The sequence below is a fragment of the Mus caroli genome, chromosome 8 (genome assembly GCF_900094665.2).
Source record: "Mus caroli chromosome 8, CAROLI_EIJ_v1.1, whole genome shotgun sequence".
NCBI lineage: Eukaryota > Metazoa > Chordata > Mammalia > Rodentia > Muridae > Mus > Mus caroli.
In genome coordinates this window covers 68,817,540-68,835,736 of record NC_034577.1, presented here as the reverse complement: position 1 = coordinate 68,835,736, position 18,197 = coordinate 68,817,540, and the positions used below count along the sequence as shown (strand labels likewise).

Sequence of the window (18,197 nt, the reverse complement as noted above, 5' to 3'; positions counted from 1 at the left end):
CTTAAGAAGGTGGTGCTGCCTGGTTTTCAACTAGGATATTGACAGATTTTGAAGGTCCCTTCCAGAACTAATGCTTATCCCAGTTCCTGAAGAATGAAACCCAGCTGCATGTAGGTCAGGTAGTGTTTGCAACGCTATACAAAACCATCCTATCTCTGCAGCGTTATACAGAAATGCTGTATCCTCAGTTATACAGAAACACGGCATCCTCAGACTCTGAAAGGCAGGTTGACAGAGGAGCACCCACAGCAGCTGTGATTCTGACCTGTGCAGTGTGTAAATGCAGCTACAGCCTCTGGCAGGTAGGAAGCAATGCGGCAGAATGCGATTTCTTGGGCTTTTTCTGATGTGTATGACTGGTGAGTTATTATTCACTGACGTCAGTCCATCCAAAGCGATTACTTACCTGGACACTTGGTGAGGTGACAGACAGGTGACTTCATTGCCAGTGAAGAGTTGCTAGCCCAGGCTCCTCGGAGGACATGACATCATAGGTCAAGGTATTTCAAATGTCCCAAAGTCATTCTCCCCCATCCCCCAATAAAGTAATTTTCTCTCAACTGGTTTTCTTCTATTGTAATTGATGGAGCTGGGTCCTTGACAAGTAATTCTTTTAGGCTCCCTGCACAGAAGAAAAATTCTTTTAAGAAATACCAGGTATTGCTCTCTGCTTTCTCACTAGTTTGCTAATAAGAAGGCATGGCCTCATGGTCTGCTCTACTCCAGATGGCTGTGTCCCATGATGCCTCTTTTCTGCCTGGGTGTGTTGGCACCTATGGTTCCTCTCTCTCGCAGTCAGGGTTTCTGTTCCTGCACAAACATCAGGACCAAGAAGCAAATGGGGAGGAAAGGGTTTACTCAGCTTACACTTCCACATAGCTGTTCATCACCAAAGGAAGTCAGGACAGGAATTCACACAGGGCAGGAACTTGGAGGCAGGAGCTGATGCAGAGGCCATGGAGGAATGCTGCTTATTGGACTACTTCCCCTGGCTTGCTGCACTTGCTTTCTTATAGAACCCAGGACTACCAGCCCAGGGATGGCACCACCCACAATGGGCTTGGCCTTCTCCCTTTGATCACTAATTGAGAAAATGCCTTACAGCTGGATCTCACAGAGGCATTTCCTCAAGGGAGGCTCCTTTCTCTGTAATAATCCCAGCTTGTGTCAAGTTGACATGCAAAACCAGCCAGGATACTCTCACCTGGGGCATTTGCAGGTCCCCAGAGCAAAAATGCTTCCTGCGTGCCGAGACACTTGGTTTTGGCTGTTGGGAATAGTAATACATTCTCAAAATAATAGTACATGCTTTTAACTGTTGAGCTTTCTCTCCAGCACACCATTAAAACATAGTTTGATTCTTTGAGAGTTTTGTACCATGTATTTTGATCATACACACCCCTCCCCACTACCTCTTGCCAAATCCACTGTGCATTTACTACCCACCCAACAATTATGTCCTCCTTAAAACAACAAACAAGCAAAAAGCCATGCAGTCCACTTGTGGTGCTCATTTATTCTTAGGTATGTTGCCATGCACTGGACTGTGGTTGGTCTACCAGGGGCAGGATCCTTAAAGCAAAGCAAGTCTCCTTTTCCCAGCTGCTAAAGGTGCTGGCACTCCAGCTGAGGGTGGGATTTCATACTTACCTCTCGCTCCATGCTGGGGCATTGTCTTGGCTACATCTTGTGTCTTGCATCGCCATCGAGGAGAGCTCACCTGTTCATTTGCCCTGTTGCGTCCAGGAAGCACCATTTCTGTTTAGCCATCCTCTGTCTCTTGTTCTTAGAGTCTTTCCACTCTCTCCTCATGATGGTTCCTGAGCCTTGTGAGGGGGCAGTTGATTTGGGGTTTTATTAGGGCTGAGCCTTCTACCGTCTCCTGTTCTCTGTACCTTGACAGGGTTCAATCTGCCCTTTTTTATTCTTAATGGAATAATAAGCTTTCTTTAAATGAGGCAGACTGAGGTTCCTCAGGGGCGACTACTTGGCATTTCAAATCTCTTGAATAGTTTTATTGAAGATATGAAAATGCTCTTTAGATGTGACGTATGGCTTCATATACCACAGTTCATTGTACTAGGTGCACTGGAAGTTCAGAGAAAAGAGTCAGCTCTCAATGGGCTTCTGAAGAATTGGCACATACTGAGAAATGACAGAAGCCTTTGTCTTTCCCTCTGTCCTCTGCGTGCCTGACTTGACTGTCCACTCTGTCCTTATTCGTACTTTAGTTTGCTTGATTTCTCGCTTGCCCCGTTTTATGCGGTGCTGAAGATTCACCCCATTCACCTGGCACATTCCAAGAAAACTCTCTACTGCTGACTTACAGCCTCAGCCCCACCTTCATATACCCAGCCCTTCTTAGACCTGGACAGGCAAGTGTTCCTAGTTGGTACTGTAGTATTTTATCCTAAAGTTGTGGTTATTGTTTCAATAGAAAATAGATTTCTTTTTCACATTTCCATTAATGGTCACAGTTAAGCATTCATTGATTTGTTTTGGTTTGTTTTGGTTTGGTTTCTTTTTGCAAGAAGGGCAAGGATGTTACATAAGTTTAAAAAGATACTAGGCAAGGGTGGTAGCTCTCAAAGGCAATGAGTTGCCCATTTTAAGTGTCCAGCAGCTTTTTTGTCTAGTGAGGAGATCATTTTTTTTCTTTTAAATGTTGGTCCTGGTTATGAAAATCTGGTGCTGGCATGGTGAAGCCTGATCAGGTCACCCCACTGGGTGGATTCAGAGAGACAAGTGTGGAAGAGCAGGCAGGAGCATCTTTCTCTGCTCTGACCCTCCCTGCAGCCTTTATGTTTCTGCTTGCTCAGCTCTTTTCTGTACCTCCAGGAGCTCTGGGATCAGAAGACATTGAGCCTTTTTGCTTTGGTGCAGGCTGGTGGCTCAGGGCTGTGGAGGTTTCCTTAGCTACCCCCCTGGTACCCTTAGGAAGCCGGGGAGGATCACATTAAGTGGGCTCTGGGTTCTGAGTAGTTTTGTAAATCATTTCATCTGAATGCTTATATCAGTGCAGTGAGGTAAAGAGAGAGTAGGACACAAAACAATAAGGCTGGCGCGTGACTGGTCAGGGATGTGGGCACAGCCGACCCCTTCTGCCTCCTGTGCCTTAGGCTGTCTGTCTTCCCCATTTGCTTCACTCCAGAGTCTGACCTGTCTAGTTGCTTGTGGGACTCTCAGGCAGTTTGTGGGTGTCAGCCCTTTACCACCTAGATTGTGAAGACCCAGCTGTCAATGCCTGTGGTTGGCAGAGAGACCATTGCCACGGTAAGCCATGCGGCTGTGGAGTATGACTACCAGAGGGGCGACACCCTTGATCCATCTGGTAGGTGCACTTACTGTCTAGCACCTCGACTGAGAAGAGGCTGCCCTGAGTGAGCCACCATCCTGAGGAGGGCCAAGGGACTGGAAACTTGGATGAGTGAGAGAGAAGCACTGTAGCTCTTTTTTTTTTTTTTTTTTTAATGAGGAATGTGCAACTTGTCTCCCATTAGTTTTAGTGAAGCTCTTAAAGCTAATCACAGGGCCTATATATGTGGCTATCAACAAACCATAAATGTCTACACAGAGACCTTGGGGGCCATAACGTGTCCTGTATAGTTCCTTGCTCCGGTGGTTTTGATAACTCTATCCTCTGTGTGTGTGTGTGTGTGTGTGTGTGTGTGTGTGTTATGTCTAACTCACGTCTTTGTGCTGTGCTGTAACTGCACATTCTAAATCTTGGAAAGTTTGAGTTTTAAATCGTTGTGTTGAAAAATGGGGTAGCGTTTTTTTTTTGCTGCTTGAGACTCCCAAGAATGAGGAAGTCTTACAGTAAAGTCTAGCCTGACTTTGGTTTTCCTTTTGCTTTCATTGTTTCTCATTGCTAAAGATTTCTCTTGCTTTGATGCCATTGTTGTGATTTATTGTTACTTCCTGCCTCTGAGTTGGTGCACTGTGACTTCAGAGTAAATGGTGTAGGGGCCTCCTTAGCCATCTCTATCAGCGGGGATACAGCTTAGGAAAAGCATTGATTGCAGTCAGCCAGGCCTCGCTTTGCAACTCTTTCTTCTTCCAAAGGTCTTAGAAAAGATTATGTAAGTTATTCAAGCAAACTGAGCTTAGCAAGATTATCCATAAAAGGCAAAGGCAAACACCTGCCCCTCCTCCCTGGCAAGCTTTCAAGGCACCACAGTTAATAAGCCCAGTTGCTGCTCTCCTGGGCTTTGCAGGCAGCCACCTGCCTCGTTTTGCTAACCCTGAGAACCCAACAGGATCTTCTTAAACTTGGCCCCAACTGGCTGTTCTGTTGGTTACATAATCTGCCCACCAAGCAGCTCGGAGATGACCTCTGTAGCCTTGGAGCAGCCCTGGATCTTGCCCTTAGGTGGAGTTGTTCAGCAGTCCCAGAGGACCAAGCCTAGCCTCCTCCTCAAGCCTTTGATGTTTGGGAATCTCCGAGAAAAGTCACATGGTGTTACATGGCCAAGACCTGGGAACCCGAGACTCATCTACCAGTTATTTGGTGTCTAATGGGTGATGGCAGTTGTCACAGTCAGCTTGATGATGAGGCATTTTTCTGTGTCTATCCTGAGTGTGGTTGTATGTTCAGGCCTCCCGTTAGTTAGCTGCTATTTTCTACAAGGAATTGAGCTGGTGGAAGCAGTCTCGTCAGGGACCCTATTGGACTGCAGCCCTCAGATCTCTAACGGCCTGTAATTTTCTGAAAGGAAGTTTCAATTCCTTTCTGTTCTGCTAGCAAAGCTTGTTTGCCCTCCATACCTGACTCCACAGAAGTCATTTAGAAGGAAGGAAATGGAGTCATTCTCTAAGATTGGATCAAAGGTGTAGCCCTAAGATGATTCTCTTATGGTGAGACCAAGAGAGCTTGCTCTGGGAGTGAACCTGATGGGTCCATGTGAGGAGATAGTTGCGGCCTTTCTCGTTCAAGGGGGAGGTTCACGAGGGATGTCCAGCATCCTCCAGGTATGACTGTATTCCTTAAGCCTGCAGGCATGGATGCTTTCTGTGCTCTCTCCCCTTCTTTGCCTACATGTTCGTGCTGCAGGGTGAGCAAGTTACTGTTGTTTGCAGTTGACTTTAATTTGATTGTCCAGCACCCTCCTTCAGAAGGGCCTGTGGGAAAGAGCCTCAGAGAGCATTAGCTGCCCCATAGATTGCCCTAGGTGTTTATAGGTCGGATTCAGACCCTACCCAGGCACTCTAGGCTTTACTGGCTCTGTAAATAAAGTTGTATTGCAACACAGTCACACTTAGTCCTTTGTGATTTGTCTGTGGCGGCTCTTTCTTCACAAGGATGCCAGAGTTGAGTCAGGTAAGACTCTGGCTTTCAAGTCCCATTTTGGAAGAAGTCAAGTGGGAATCTCTGTGGTAAACCAGTGTTTTCTTGAAAGCCTGTTTCAGTACAGAGAGTTACCTACCACCACAGTGGCCGTGTCTGTTGGATGCTGGATATTTTCTCAGCATAACCTTTATACATCATTTCTTGCCATTGAACGAAGCAGAAGTTTTCATTCTGGGTTTTGGATATTTTAGTATGCATCTGTAATCCAGTATCTGTATGTGTCTTTCACAAGATTAAACTTTTATTCTGGATAGTTTAATATCTACAGAAAAGTTATAAAAATAGAACCAAATCCTCACTCCACTGACCTTCCCTTCTTACACAGACCGCTAATACCTTTGATAAAAGACGGAATTAGCATTTATCCTATACGCGCCTTGGCTTTCAGTGAGAACAGTGACAACATACAGTTGTTTCAGGAGTGTAGTCTGGACCGGAAATGTAGCAGCAAGTAGCAAGGGATCAGCTGCTTCCCTTACAGTGCTCCTCTCTGTACCTTCCACCTGGTACATCATTTAAACTACACTGGTCCAGCCTACTGACTGTCCTCTCTTCTTTTTCTGAGAGAGCCTGACTCAGGCACAGATCAATGTAATGTGCCCATGATACATAGCCTCTGGGACTATATACCCTTGCTCTTCCATCTTGTTCCTGTCATCCATTGCAAATAGAAAGGGGAGTGTGTTTAGAGGGGTAAAACCACACACAAACCCACGGTCAGCATGGCAGCACGAGCCTTGGCATTCAGGTCTGTCTGTGGAGCAAGTGCTGTCATGCATTTGGCATGTGTGTGATTACTATTCCGTGTAGCTGTCCTTACCGTTAGCCCAGGGTCTGCCTCCTGAGTCCTCTGAGCTCAGATCGCTGGCCCTTCCTTGTGGTCTTATTCCAGCCTCTCAGAACATGCTCTCCTCTGTCTCACCCAGACATGACCTTGAGCAAATCCCTGTCACCTCTCTGGGGTTGTCCTCCAGCATGTGTCATGGGATGTTAAGGTGATGGAGATTGAGCCAGCGAATGAGTTAACATAGACAAACTGGGCCTAGCACACACACCTCACAGGGCCTGGGTGTGAATGATGAGGAAGACATGGAAGAGGGCCCCTCATTCCCTTCCTCCAGGAAGCCTTCCTGATATTCAAGAGATGTTCAATGCTTCCCTCTCTGTCCCTGTGATAGATCTGAGCAGATTGCTCCATGGCACCAGTCATGGCTACCCTAACCCCAGCCCTGCCTGACCACTTCTGGAGAACAGGCAGTATTACACTCTCGGTGGTGTCTCCAGGGCAGCCCCTGATGGGTACTTCTTTGGCCATAAGTGGATAGGGTCTGTTTTGGACTCTTCCTAACAGATGCAAAAAAATACTCCTACCTACGCCATGGGTTCTGGCAACCTCATCTCTTCTCCTTGCTGGGAGCTCATTTGGAGTGAAACAGTTCGCTTGCTGTAGAGCCCCCTCCCCCCAACACTAAGGCATGACTGGCATTTATTTTACAAAGACATTTCTCATAATCTACACATCTACATTATTTCTATTAACATTTTCAAACACTTGGTTGGGACAGCTGTTCAGGACTTAGACTGTATATTTCCCATACAACGAGAGATTATTGCACTAATGTGTAAGCTTCTACTTAGAGGCCTTGCAAATGAGGTTGTGAGAATCACGCATTCCGGAGTAGACTTTCAGTTTGATTCTACTGACATGTAGTAAGCATCTGAGACTACAGGGCATAGTCTCTCCTAATAATTTTTGAGACACCATTTCTCTGCTGTGAGTTTTAAGTTGCTCTTGTTGTCCCCCATCCTGGAACTGGCCTTCCGTTGCCAGCAGTGCTCAAAGCTGACCCATCTGCTCTGCTGAAGAAATTCTGTGGCATTTTCTGGGGACCATTTCAACTGTAAAGGCTGCAGCCCCTTCTCGCCATTTGGGAATGCTTGTGCTCTTCTGATATGAGAACCTGTTAGCATGCCGGGAGTACAGCCTCCAGTGATGAGGTTGGTTGGGCCTGCAGTGCCAATTTGTTTCACGTTACAGAATTCAACTCTGGAAGTAGACACACTGATAGCTAGCACCATTTTGTGTGTTATTTGCCACTGGGAAAATCTCTAGGATCTTTGCCTGATGTGCATACCCGTTTCTCTAAAGCAAGAATATTTATTCTCCCTATACAAGACTCTGACTCTCTCTCTCTCTCTCTCTCTCTCTCTCTCTCTCTCTCTCTCTCTCTGTGTGTGTGTGTGTGTGTGTGTGCGTGCGCGTGTACTCGCGCGTGTGTGGTCTCCTCCTGCCCTTCCCTCACTCCACCACCATGTCCCACCTACTCATGGCAACTTTGGTCGCCCCAGGAATGGTGACATAGACATCCACAATGTGTGTTTTCAGGAATATGCTCCTGAGTTTGAAATCTCCATGTGTCTTTTAGTGAAACCCTTGTTTCTCCTCGTCGCTTTCCATGAGAAGGGAACTGTTCCCTTCATCGGAGGGTGATGGTATTTACTCTTTCTTCCTCCATAGGAGAAGCTGCAGGAAGTGTGTCAACTGCAAAGTCCTTCTCTATAATTTTCCCCGTTTTGGTAAATGTGGTGAAACCACAATGTTGCTTTCAAGAAACGTGTGGGACTTAGGTACTTGATGTAATAGACCACTCCCTAGGGTTAGTGGTCTGGGCTTGCCTAGCAGAGGAGGCAAGAATTAGCTATAGGAGTGGGAAGAGGGCAGCAAAGTTTCCAGATTTCAAGTTGACAGGACTTTTCATTTGATAGAGATAGAACACTCATCTGATGTTCAATTACTCTCACGTCACCAATCCTCTTCATTATTTAACCCAGAGACTCTTAGCCAGGTTCTCATGTGAACCCTGAACTACACAAAGGTGACTGGGATGGCCATTCCTAGAGTTCCCAGTGAGGGTGGCCATTCCTAGAGTTCCCAGTGAGGGTGGCCAATCCCAGAGTTCCTGGTGAGGGTGAGCATTCCTAGAGTTCCCGACGAGGGTGGCCATTTCTAGAGTTTCCCTGTGATAATATGGCTAAGAACCATGGAGGGTCTAAAGTTCTGTTGTGTTTGCATGCTGTTGAATTAGCCTGCCAGGTAGGTGTGTGGATCCTGGCAAAAGATGCAGGAGTCCCAGCCCAGAGCCCCTGACAGGCAGAACATTAGTACTTCTTGTCCCATGTCTGCAGGGGTAGAGCAGGGGCCAGGTCTTGCACGCGCCTGACTTGCCAGCAAAGAACGATGCTGCAACAGGATCCTTCTGCACACGTTTATTAGGAGAGCTTGATTGCAGAGGTGAAGTGACCCCAAGCCCAGAACTGGTGCTGCTTATATAGGCCTAGGAGAGGCGTGTCTCACACCCAGATTGGTTATGCATGGGTTATGCTTACCACCTCATTTGCATGTCTACATCTGATTGGTTAACTTGTCTCTCATCTGATTGGTTAATTCTCAAAGCCTCATCTTGGCAAAAAAAAAAAAAAAACCTTTACTGCCTATGTATGCGTGGTGGCCAGCGTTAGCCAGCGCCACCCTGCAACGGCACATGTGGCTTCCCACAGCCAGGCAATAGCTGTGAAGTATTAGAGAGGACTCCGGGTCCTCGAGAAACAGGAGTCTTATTTGATGGATGAAACCGGCTCTTTGCTCCAGAGAGTCACAGTCTCTGCTGTCTCCAAGCCCATTTCCCCTACAGATATTCCCAAAAACCTAGTCCACAACCAAGGTGTCCAGATGATTGGATGTGCAGAGGCATAAAGAGGCCCAGGGAGAAGGATTTCCCACCAGATACATGGGCAGAACTGCACTAGATGAGAGCAGAGATGGCTACATTAGGTTCATAGGAGACTCAGGACCCAGGTGGGACACTGCTGTGCCTGCCATCCCAGAGAACCTGGTAGCTCTCCCTCAGAGTGTGTTAACTGCACAAAACAAAGTTTTATTATGACAGTTCCCACAATATATAAGATGTACTTCAGCCTTGTTTCCTGTCAGTACTTTCTCTCACCCTGTCTCCCTTCTTCTGTTCCTCCAACAGCCCCACAGTTTACTTTTCCCTCCCCCTTCAAGATGGTTTAAAGAAGTGGGTGGGAATAACAGAAATTCTCCTGGGAGATTTTTTTTTCTCCACTAATTTGGAGGGAAAGTAGGTAGGGCATTTGAAAGAATTAAGTATTAAAGTTGTAAGGCATATTACAATAAGCAAATTAACTAAAATCTGGGTGGTACATAATGAATACAATATCTATGGTTTTAGGAGGGTGGTTCTTTAAAAAGCTAGCCGATGAAGGTGAATTGTACCATGGGCCGCGCCTGGAGTCCTGTTTGTGAACTTGTGGAGTGGAGTGGTTTTATTTGCCTGTTTAATGCCTTATTCCACTCTTTCTGAGTGGATAGCGTTGCTGCTTCTCTTCTGCCATGCAGATCTCCTCTCATCAACGTTTCCCATTCTCCAAGAGCCTCAAGCTCTTTCCTGGACACTGTTTCCAGACTTGCATTTTGCAGTTATTTATGAGCCTAACAACCCACAGAAATCTGTGCCTGTGGAAGTTTAAATGAGAGCGGCCTGCATATATGTGAACAGTTTAGGAGGAAGAGCTGTTTGGGAAGGGCTAGGAGTTATGGCCTTGTTGCCGGAGGTGTGTCCCTGAAGGGTGGATTTGAGGTTTCCAAAGCCCACACCAGGTCCAGTCTCCTTCTCTGTGTGGGGCTCCAGTTTGCAGATCATGAGCTCTTAGCTTCTGCTCCAGCTTTATACCTGCCTGTTGCCATGCTTCCTGCCATCATGATCATGACTCACCGTCTGAAATGTTCAGTAAGCCCTCGATTAAATGCTTCCTTTTGTAATTCGCCTCAGTCATGGTGTCTCTTCACAGCAACAGAACAGCAACTGATGCAGTGTGCGTGTGTGTTGTGGGCCTGGAATAAGCCAAGAACACACATATAGAAATTTAAGTAAGAGTGCACTGGCTCAAATTGAAAGGCTCTCTTGGTAAACTAACTAGAGTGAGGTAGCATCGCTCAGTGATATTGAGCAAATACAGGAAGACAGAAAACGGCAGCCTTGAGAAACTGACCCTGAACAGAGATCACTCAGTGAGTTCCAGATTTGGGACAAGCTGCAACAAACAGTGCTAAGGGACAGGCTTGTACCTTCTGTGTCTGTTCTCCCAGTAGTTCTGTCACTTTCCAAAATGGAAGGGCTACTTTCTCTTTTACAAACACAGAGACAAAAGGAAAATACAAAGCTACAGATGTGGGGTTATGTAGATAATAGCTATGTGAGTTATGGCCTTCATCTTTACAGGGCCCATTCTCACAGCCATGCTGTTTGTCTTCACTGAAGCCGTCCTCCCCGTCCAGTGATGGATGGCCAGCCATCCTTTAATCCATTCACTCCCTATGTCTAGGCAGATGTGAGGGGTGTGGCACAGTGCCTCATCTTCAGCCACCACTACCACGATCTCCAGGCACCTTGAATAATTGCCATGAGATTAAATAGCAACTGTTGGGCTGACTGTGGCCTTAAATCCTCTGCGAGAGCCTTACTGTCCACCCTTCTCCCTTCCTGATTAGTAAGACACCATTAGAGATTCATTTTCTTGTAAAGAATTTAGTGTATTTTGTAGCTAGGTGGTCCAGGTCACTAAGATTTATGTTTTTTGGCTCAGAGTGAAGCAGGTGTTTGGACTTTCCAAGTGGCCAGATAGAAGTTTTGTAAATAAGTTCTTTTAAGAATACTATTTTTAGTGAAACAGTTATTAAGCACCTATCAGGGCAGTTGTGGAGCGTGTCTTGCATGGGGCGTCTGAAGTCCACTTGGTTTATGGCTTTTCCTGGGCTGCACAGATGCTGGGGCTGGGCTTTTATTCCTGGGATTCTACCTGGCAGGAAAGGAGAGTTCTGAGGAGCAGAGCATGGCCCAACCAGGAAGGAGGTGGCTGCCAGACAGCTGCGCTCTGGCGTGACTCACGCCTGGGACAAAGAGCTGGGAGACCATGCTAGCAGTATGGCATAGAGCAGAGAGGGCCCTTCTCCTGGTGAAGGGGGAAGTGTTGACAAAGGGGCAGCCTGGAAGCTAGGTTGAAGGGAAATGAGCACCGAGCTCAGAATGTGGAGGAAAGCTGCTCACCGAAGCAGGTTTAAGCTGAGGGCGGTGATGATGATGAAGAGCACTGTCAAGGTGAACATGTGTGTGGTGGAAACAGCCGAGTTAAAGGGGCTCTGTGTCTGTCTGTCTGTCTGTCTGTCTGTGTGTGTGTGTGTGTGTGTGTGTGTGTGTATGTGTGTGTGTGTGTGTGGTTTGTGTGTGGGAAAGAGGTGGTTAGTGACCCAGTACTTCCTGAGCAAGTGCAAGGCTCTGGGTTTCAACCCAGCATCATGAGGAAAACAAGAAGATAGAAGTAAATGTACTTTCCGTATGCTGGCTAGCAGTTGATGTGAGAGGGACTAGCCTACTGTGTGCTGTGCTACCACTGGGCAAGTGGTCCTGGGTTGTATAAAAAAGCAAGGTGAGTTAGCTGTGGCAAGCAAGCCAGTAAGCAGCATTCTCCCCTGCTTGAGTTCCTGCCCTGGTGGACCTTGGTAACAAACCCTTCCCTCCCCAAGCTGCTTTCTATCAGTGGTGTTCATCATAGCAGTTAAAGGCAAACTCTGGGATAAGCCCTTCCAAGGCTCCGAGAGTTCACTCACCTCTTAATATTTTTTTGAGATTTTTTAAATTTTTGTTTTTTATATGGATGGGTGTCTGGCCTGCTCGTGTATCTGTGTACTCCCTGTGTGCCTAGGGAAGCTAGAGAGGAGCATCGGCCCCTTGGGACGTGAGTGACAGACAACTGTGAGCCACTTTGCAGGTACTGGGAATTGTATTAAGATTCCCTGGAGATCAGCCAAGCCTCTTAACCACGGAACCATTTCTTTACATTTTAAATTCTAAGGAATGACCGAATCTTCTAAGGAAAAATGTCTGTAGTTCATTGACATGTCCTTTAGACTCCAGTCTTTTGTTCTTCCTGCAGGACTCTTGATGGTCTGTAGCAAAGTTTTCTGAATTCCCACATGTAAATGGCCTTGAAGTGCTATGTGCTGGTCTCTGTCAGCCGCAGGCCACGTGCTCAGTGTTTAAGCTTGTGTGACTTTCTCTCTGAGGAGGAGAAATGGGTCAAGGCGGCTGCCCCTCACACTTAGGAGACTGTGAACTCAACATGGATCCCATAGAAACAAGTTCTGAGTTTTCTCTTGGGTTGCTCATAGGCGGTGCTGTTCTCACTCAAAGCTGTGCAGCAGCAGTGTGACGTCATGGTGTGTACTCTGTGCTCCTCCTAAGTATGTTAGATTCGGTCAGTCTCAGTTTACGGTGTTTGCAGCTCTGATAGGTTCATCCAAGCTAATCCTGTTCTCAGTCAAGGCTCACCTGCTTCTGAGAAACCATGGCATTATTTGGGGGGATTAGGTTTTTGTTTTTGTTTGTTTGTTTGTTTTTTTTAGATTTATTTATTATTATTAAGCATACTGTTGCTGTCTTCAGACTCACCAGAAGAGGATGTCAGATCTCATTATGGGTGGTCGTGAGCCACCATGTGGGTGCTGGGATTTGAACTCAGAACCTCCGGGAGAGCAATCAGTGCTCGTACCCACTGAGCCATCTCACCAGCCCGGGATTAGCTTTTCTAGCTAGTGAACTGATTGCTTCTGGTAGCTTCCTATTGCTATGATAAAACACCACAACAATAAGGCAACTTTGGGAAGCAAGGGTTTTACTTCATCTTTCAGATGTAGCCCAGAAGGGAAGTCAGGGCAGGAACTCAAAGCAGGAAGATGGTCAGGAAAAGTTGACAGAAAACAGCCAAAGCCTGATAATGGTGGTAGTTTAGACAAGGTCAACTGCTCCACAAACATGGAGAAGTTCAGTAAAGCGTCCCTAGTTTGAGATGAAGCTGTTTCTGAAGTGGCTCAGGGTGCAGTCCTGGGAAGGTACAGAGAACTCTACCCCAGTGGATTGGAGAAGCATGGGAGTTGGTGTTCTGACCACCTGGCCTTGGACCATTGTGTAATTGTTGTTATAAGTGTTCATGGTATTAATCCTGTCTTTTAAATGTATCCTTAGGCCAAGCCAGACCCGGCCATCCATGGTGCAGTGGCTAAATATGCAGTCTCCAACCACACCAAGCTCCAACCCAGCTGGAACACCTCCTTCACCCAGAATGTCACCGTTCCCCCTCTCTCCTGCTGCCTCCATTGTAGACAAGCTGCCTGAGTGGTATGTGCTTAGGGAGGTGACGTGGAACGAGGTGGTGGCACACACAAGGGCTGTGACCTCCCTCTTAGGAAATGCTTGCCCTGGATCCCTTGGCAGTGACAGCCAAGTTTGTATCAGGGCTGTGCCTCATCTCAGAAGCAAATACACCTGGGTATTGTTGGTTTTATATATGCCCTACACTCCTCTTCCGGTATATTTGAAATCATCTAGGTAAATTTTAATACCTAATAATGTAGATGCTGTGTAAACCTTTGCTGTACTGTATTGTTCAGGAAAGTCATGAGAAGAATGCCTGAGTGCACTGCACAATGCAGATGACTTCTTTTTTTTAATACTTTGAATTGGTGGCTGGTTGAGTCTCTAGATGTGGAACCTCTTGGCAGTGACAGTGGAGGTCCTTGAGAACAATTTGTAGTGGAAGAGCCTTGTGGGAACCTACTCTCCCTTTCTGATCCTTATCCATTTATGAAATTAGCTATGTGGGAAGAGCTTTTTATATGCAAATGTAAAGCACATTTTTCACTGAAAAGGGAGGCGGAGTAGATGCTGGCCATGGTAACTTCCATAGACATCTTATGACCAGTTTGTTGGAGACAGAGAAGCAAGTCAGTCACCCTGGACCTTGGCTGACATTTTTCTTACCATCAGGGACTTCCTTGTCTTCAGGAAGATGTGATCTTTCTTTCTTCCTTGGCTCAGACCTAGCCAAGTATGGTTTCTGTCTTAGTCAGGGTTTCTATTCCTCTACAAACATCATGACCAAGAAGCAAGCTGGGGGAGGAAAGGGTTTATTCAGCCTATACTTCCACATTGCTGTTCATCACCAAAGGAAGTCAGGACAGGAACTCACACAGGGCAGGAACTTAGACAAAGGAGTGGATACAGAAGCCATGGAGGGATGCTGCTTACTGCCTTGCTTCCCTTAGCTTGCTCAGCTTGTTTTCTTATAGAACCCAAGACTACCAGTCCAGGGATGGTACCACCTACTTCCCTCCTTGATTACTAATTGAGAAAATGCCTTATAGCTAGATCTCATGGAGGCATTTCCTCAAGGGAGGCTCCTTTCTCTGTGATAACTCCAGCTTGTGTCAAGTTGACACACGAAACCAGCCAGGACAGCTTCTATCATTCCCGATTGTTGCACCTCTCTCGGGAAGGCTCGGAACATGTTCTCACTATTTAGGAAAAGCTGGGCCTTGTGTGCCTTTCAGGGGCGCAGAAAGGTCTAAAGACAAAGAAGGCATGGCTGTTCCTTCCAGAGTGCCGTGGGAACTGCAGGTGTCATATGTGGGCTCCCCGGGAAACTCCCTCCCCTCCCTTTGCAAATGCACAGCTGAAGTGCTCACAAGTAAATATGCCTTGTGTATCCCACAATGCTGAGCAGTGGGAAATGACAGCCCACCTGGCAGTGAGGGAAATCTGGTGAAGGGGCAGCCTCCCCAGGAAGGCTCCCTAAGGAAAAGTTTGCTTCGGAAACCCGTCATTTCCTTGAAAGCCAAGTTCTGGGAGGGCCTGATGTTCATGTCCATCATTTTCTCTTCAGAAGGTGTTGCCCCACTGTCCACATGTAAATGAGACTGGGAAATGGGGAGGGGGTCTGTGAAGCTTCTGGCATTTAGCGCTTACTTCAAGCCTTCTGTGTTCTCTCTGCAGCGTTATCAATCGAAAGGCTCGGGCTGTGTACCCATGTGAAGCAGAACACAGCTCGGAATTGTCATTTGAAATAGGAGCCATTTTTGAGGATGGTAAGTACTGTCATGAGCTCTGTGGTGGGGGACATCATGTCTTGCCTGCACATAGAGTGCCAGCCACTGGCTGTGGCCCAGTTTTGACACCAGCTTGTATAGATGGCTGACTCGTCTGTAGAGCTGAACTCCAGGAGCTGTGTGCTGGTGGAAACAGTGTTTCTTCTTTCTTCTTGGCTGTCCCCATCCCTTCATGCAGGGCTTCATTCGGGTCATTTCTGATGGTGGCACCGAGCCGGTAGCACTTGAAGACAGTGCTTCTGATGTGCATCCTTCTGATGTATGTCCTTGGTTCTCCCTGACTTCCATCATCCCTCACCAAGCTCTTAAATGCTTCATGTTATCAGCAAAGTGTAGAATTCAGAAAGCTCTGACTTCCCTCTCTGGCACCATCCCTGTGCTTTGCAGTTTTCTGCCAACTGGAACAGTGTGCGAATCTTTATAGAGTTTGCATTTTAAATAAGGGTGTGGATTATAGTTGAATGTTTAATATTCATACACAGACATTTAGGAGCTATGCCTGTTTTAATATTTCACAAATTTCTCCTCTGGTTCAGTGAATATATTTTCCTCTCTTGCTCTTGATTTCTTCCCTCCCTAGTCACACTCATTATGAAATTCATGGGTTGCTGTGGAAACGGTGATGTTGAGTGTGGGTGGAGCTCCCCAAAAGAGTTCCTAGGAAGCAGGGGAAACCTTGGATGCCGGAATGGAATGGCTGATTAGCCAGAACTTTTGGCTTCTGTGGAACATATCGCCACAGTGCATGTGGTAGTCAGGCGCACAGGGTTTGCTGAGGGTTGTTATACAGCAAGCAAATTGTTTCATTTCAGATAGACTCTGTATGCGGTGTGTGCTCCTAGAGCCAGATAAGATCAGACAAAATAGCAGCAGCAACCCTCACACAAGATTGGGCTTTGCGAAGAAATTTTGGTGTTGGAGTGGAAGCAAGATTCTCCAACATATCACCATGACATATGCACATACAGTTGTATCGGAAGGCTGTGGTCATACAGCCACCCTGTCGTGTGTTGGAACAGCACATGTTGGGAGGGACATTATAGCACTGAAATTGTAATGAATTCTTATATTGTGTGACTTACATGTGTGATTCCTTGCATTGTACTGTCTGAGACAGCTACCTCCATCGATGATTCGTAAGGAAGCCCTAGACTGTGGATAAGATGCAGCTGGCTAAGCCCATCCCACAGTGGTTACACAGTCAGACCGTAAGTGGGTGTTCAGGTTGCTTTAAATGTTATCAAGACCAAAGTGTTACCGTGTTTGGTAAATTTTCTCAGCTGGTGACTTGACTCTTTCACTGGTGTCCTTGTCAGTGAGAAGTGGCCCCAGTTCCAGGCTACACATAACTCTAACAAAGGAGATGTCTCCTCTGTATTTCTTTTATGAGAAAAACTTTTCTAAAACTTACTTCTGAGTTTAACTGCCTTTACATGCCTTTGGTCAAAACTGGGTCAAATGTTCACTGTCCAGTTGTCACTGGGAGGACTTAGGTCAATGAGAACCATGCTGGGTATACACGGGCACATAGCCATGCATGACACCTGTGTCTTCCTAAACCAACTCTGGATAAAAGGCAAAAGATAGGCCAGAAGATAGCCAACCCAGGAGGCCCAAGTTCTCCACTGCCAAAGTCCTTTGATGACTTTTAGGAATCATCCTTTAAAGAGTCATAAAGTATGTGTATACTCATACATAGGTAGACAGACAGACAGACAGACAGACACACACACACAGACTCATGCACAGGTTTATAGTGCCTTGCCCTTTGACTTTCTCTGGAAGCTGTAAGTGCTCTGTGCATCAGGTTTTTCATCCTAGTCTGCAAGGATGTATTAGTGCTATATAGGGGACTTCTGAAGCCTGAGCCTTGATTACTGTTGGTACCTGGGAGACATGCTCCTCACGGTATGCTGTAGATATGGTTGCATATAGCCAGGTTATATATCCCTTGAGCATGATGCACTGTAGTGCGGGTGGCCAGCTCTGTCTAGCATGTTGGCTGGAACACCCAGGGCTTCTCAATAGTTCCTCAGTCGCTTCCCCGAGACTGTGTATTCCAAAACCACCTGCTTGGTGTGCTGATTCTCTCTCCCCCAGGGTGTGGAGGTCTCATCTTCTTCGAGTCCTGAGTCTTACAGGTGCCTCCCCAAGTCTCTCATTGTGGCACCCATGAGTTCAGTGGGAAGTTTTCAGACTGCCACTCCCTAGGGACAGGCCTTAAAGAGCACAGTAAATTGGAGTGTCAATGCAGGGTGCATTCTTTCCTTACTGTACACACTTTTATCTTCAGTGCAGAGTTTATCTCCCAACTTGTGAAAAACAGATATTAGTCAGAATGTTACTAGAGCCCTTCCTCAAATGGGGTCTTCCCTTCTGACAGCCAACATGAAATGAAATAGTTGGCAGGTCATAGGGCCTGTGGAGCCAGGCAGTGCTCCAGGGAGCCACTATTTGCAGCTCAGTCTGCAGGCGTGTCTCCAAGGAACACTTTTGCTGTAGACCACCGACACTTAACATCCCTGAGACCCAAGGCTGTTTTCTTGTGCTCATGCAATAGCTTGGAATCTTCTAGCAAGAACAGGGATCCTACAGTGTAATTCATTTTTATAATGTAGGCAAGGACAAACCAGTTTATGGCAGTCAGTGGCCTGAAATGACCCCAGGCCTTCACTGTTCCTAGTTAGGGCTTTGGAATAATCACAAACAGGAATCTCAGACAAGCCAATGGAAGGGAAAGGGACCTTTAGTACATTAGTGTGCCAGTCTGTGACGCCTCGCTTGCTTGCCTCCTTCCCCTCCCCTTCCCCTTCCCCTCCCCTTCCC

At 46.7% G+C, this 18,197-nt stretch overlaps 1 protein-coding gene across 6 annotated transcripts in view; it reads left to right on the top strand.

Moving 5' to 3' along the window:
• Arhgap10 (Rho GTPase activating protein 10) overlaps positions 1-18,197 on the top strand; it is a 262,572-nt gene that overhangs the window by 240,082 nt on the left and 4,293 nt on the right. For all 6 annotated transcript variants that reach the window (XM_029480512.1, XM_029480513.1, XM_029480514.1 and 3 more), the window contains 2 exons: positions 13,453-13,605; positions 15,259-15,350. In XM_029480512.1, coding sequence (XP_029336372.1) covers positions 13,453-13,605; positions 15,259-15,350 — 245 coding nt within the window. The remainder of the gene's footprint in view (positions 1-13,452; positions 13,606-15,258; positions 15,351-18,197) is intronic.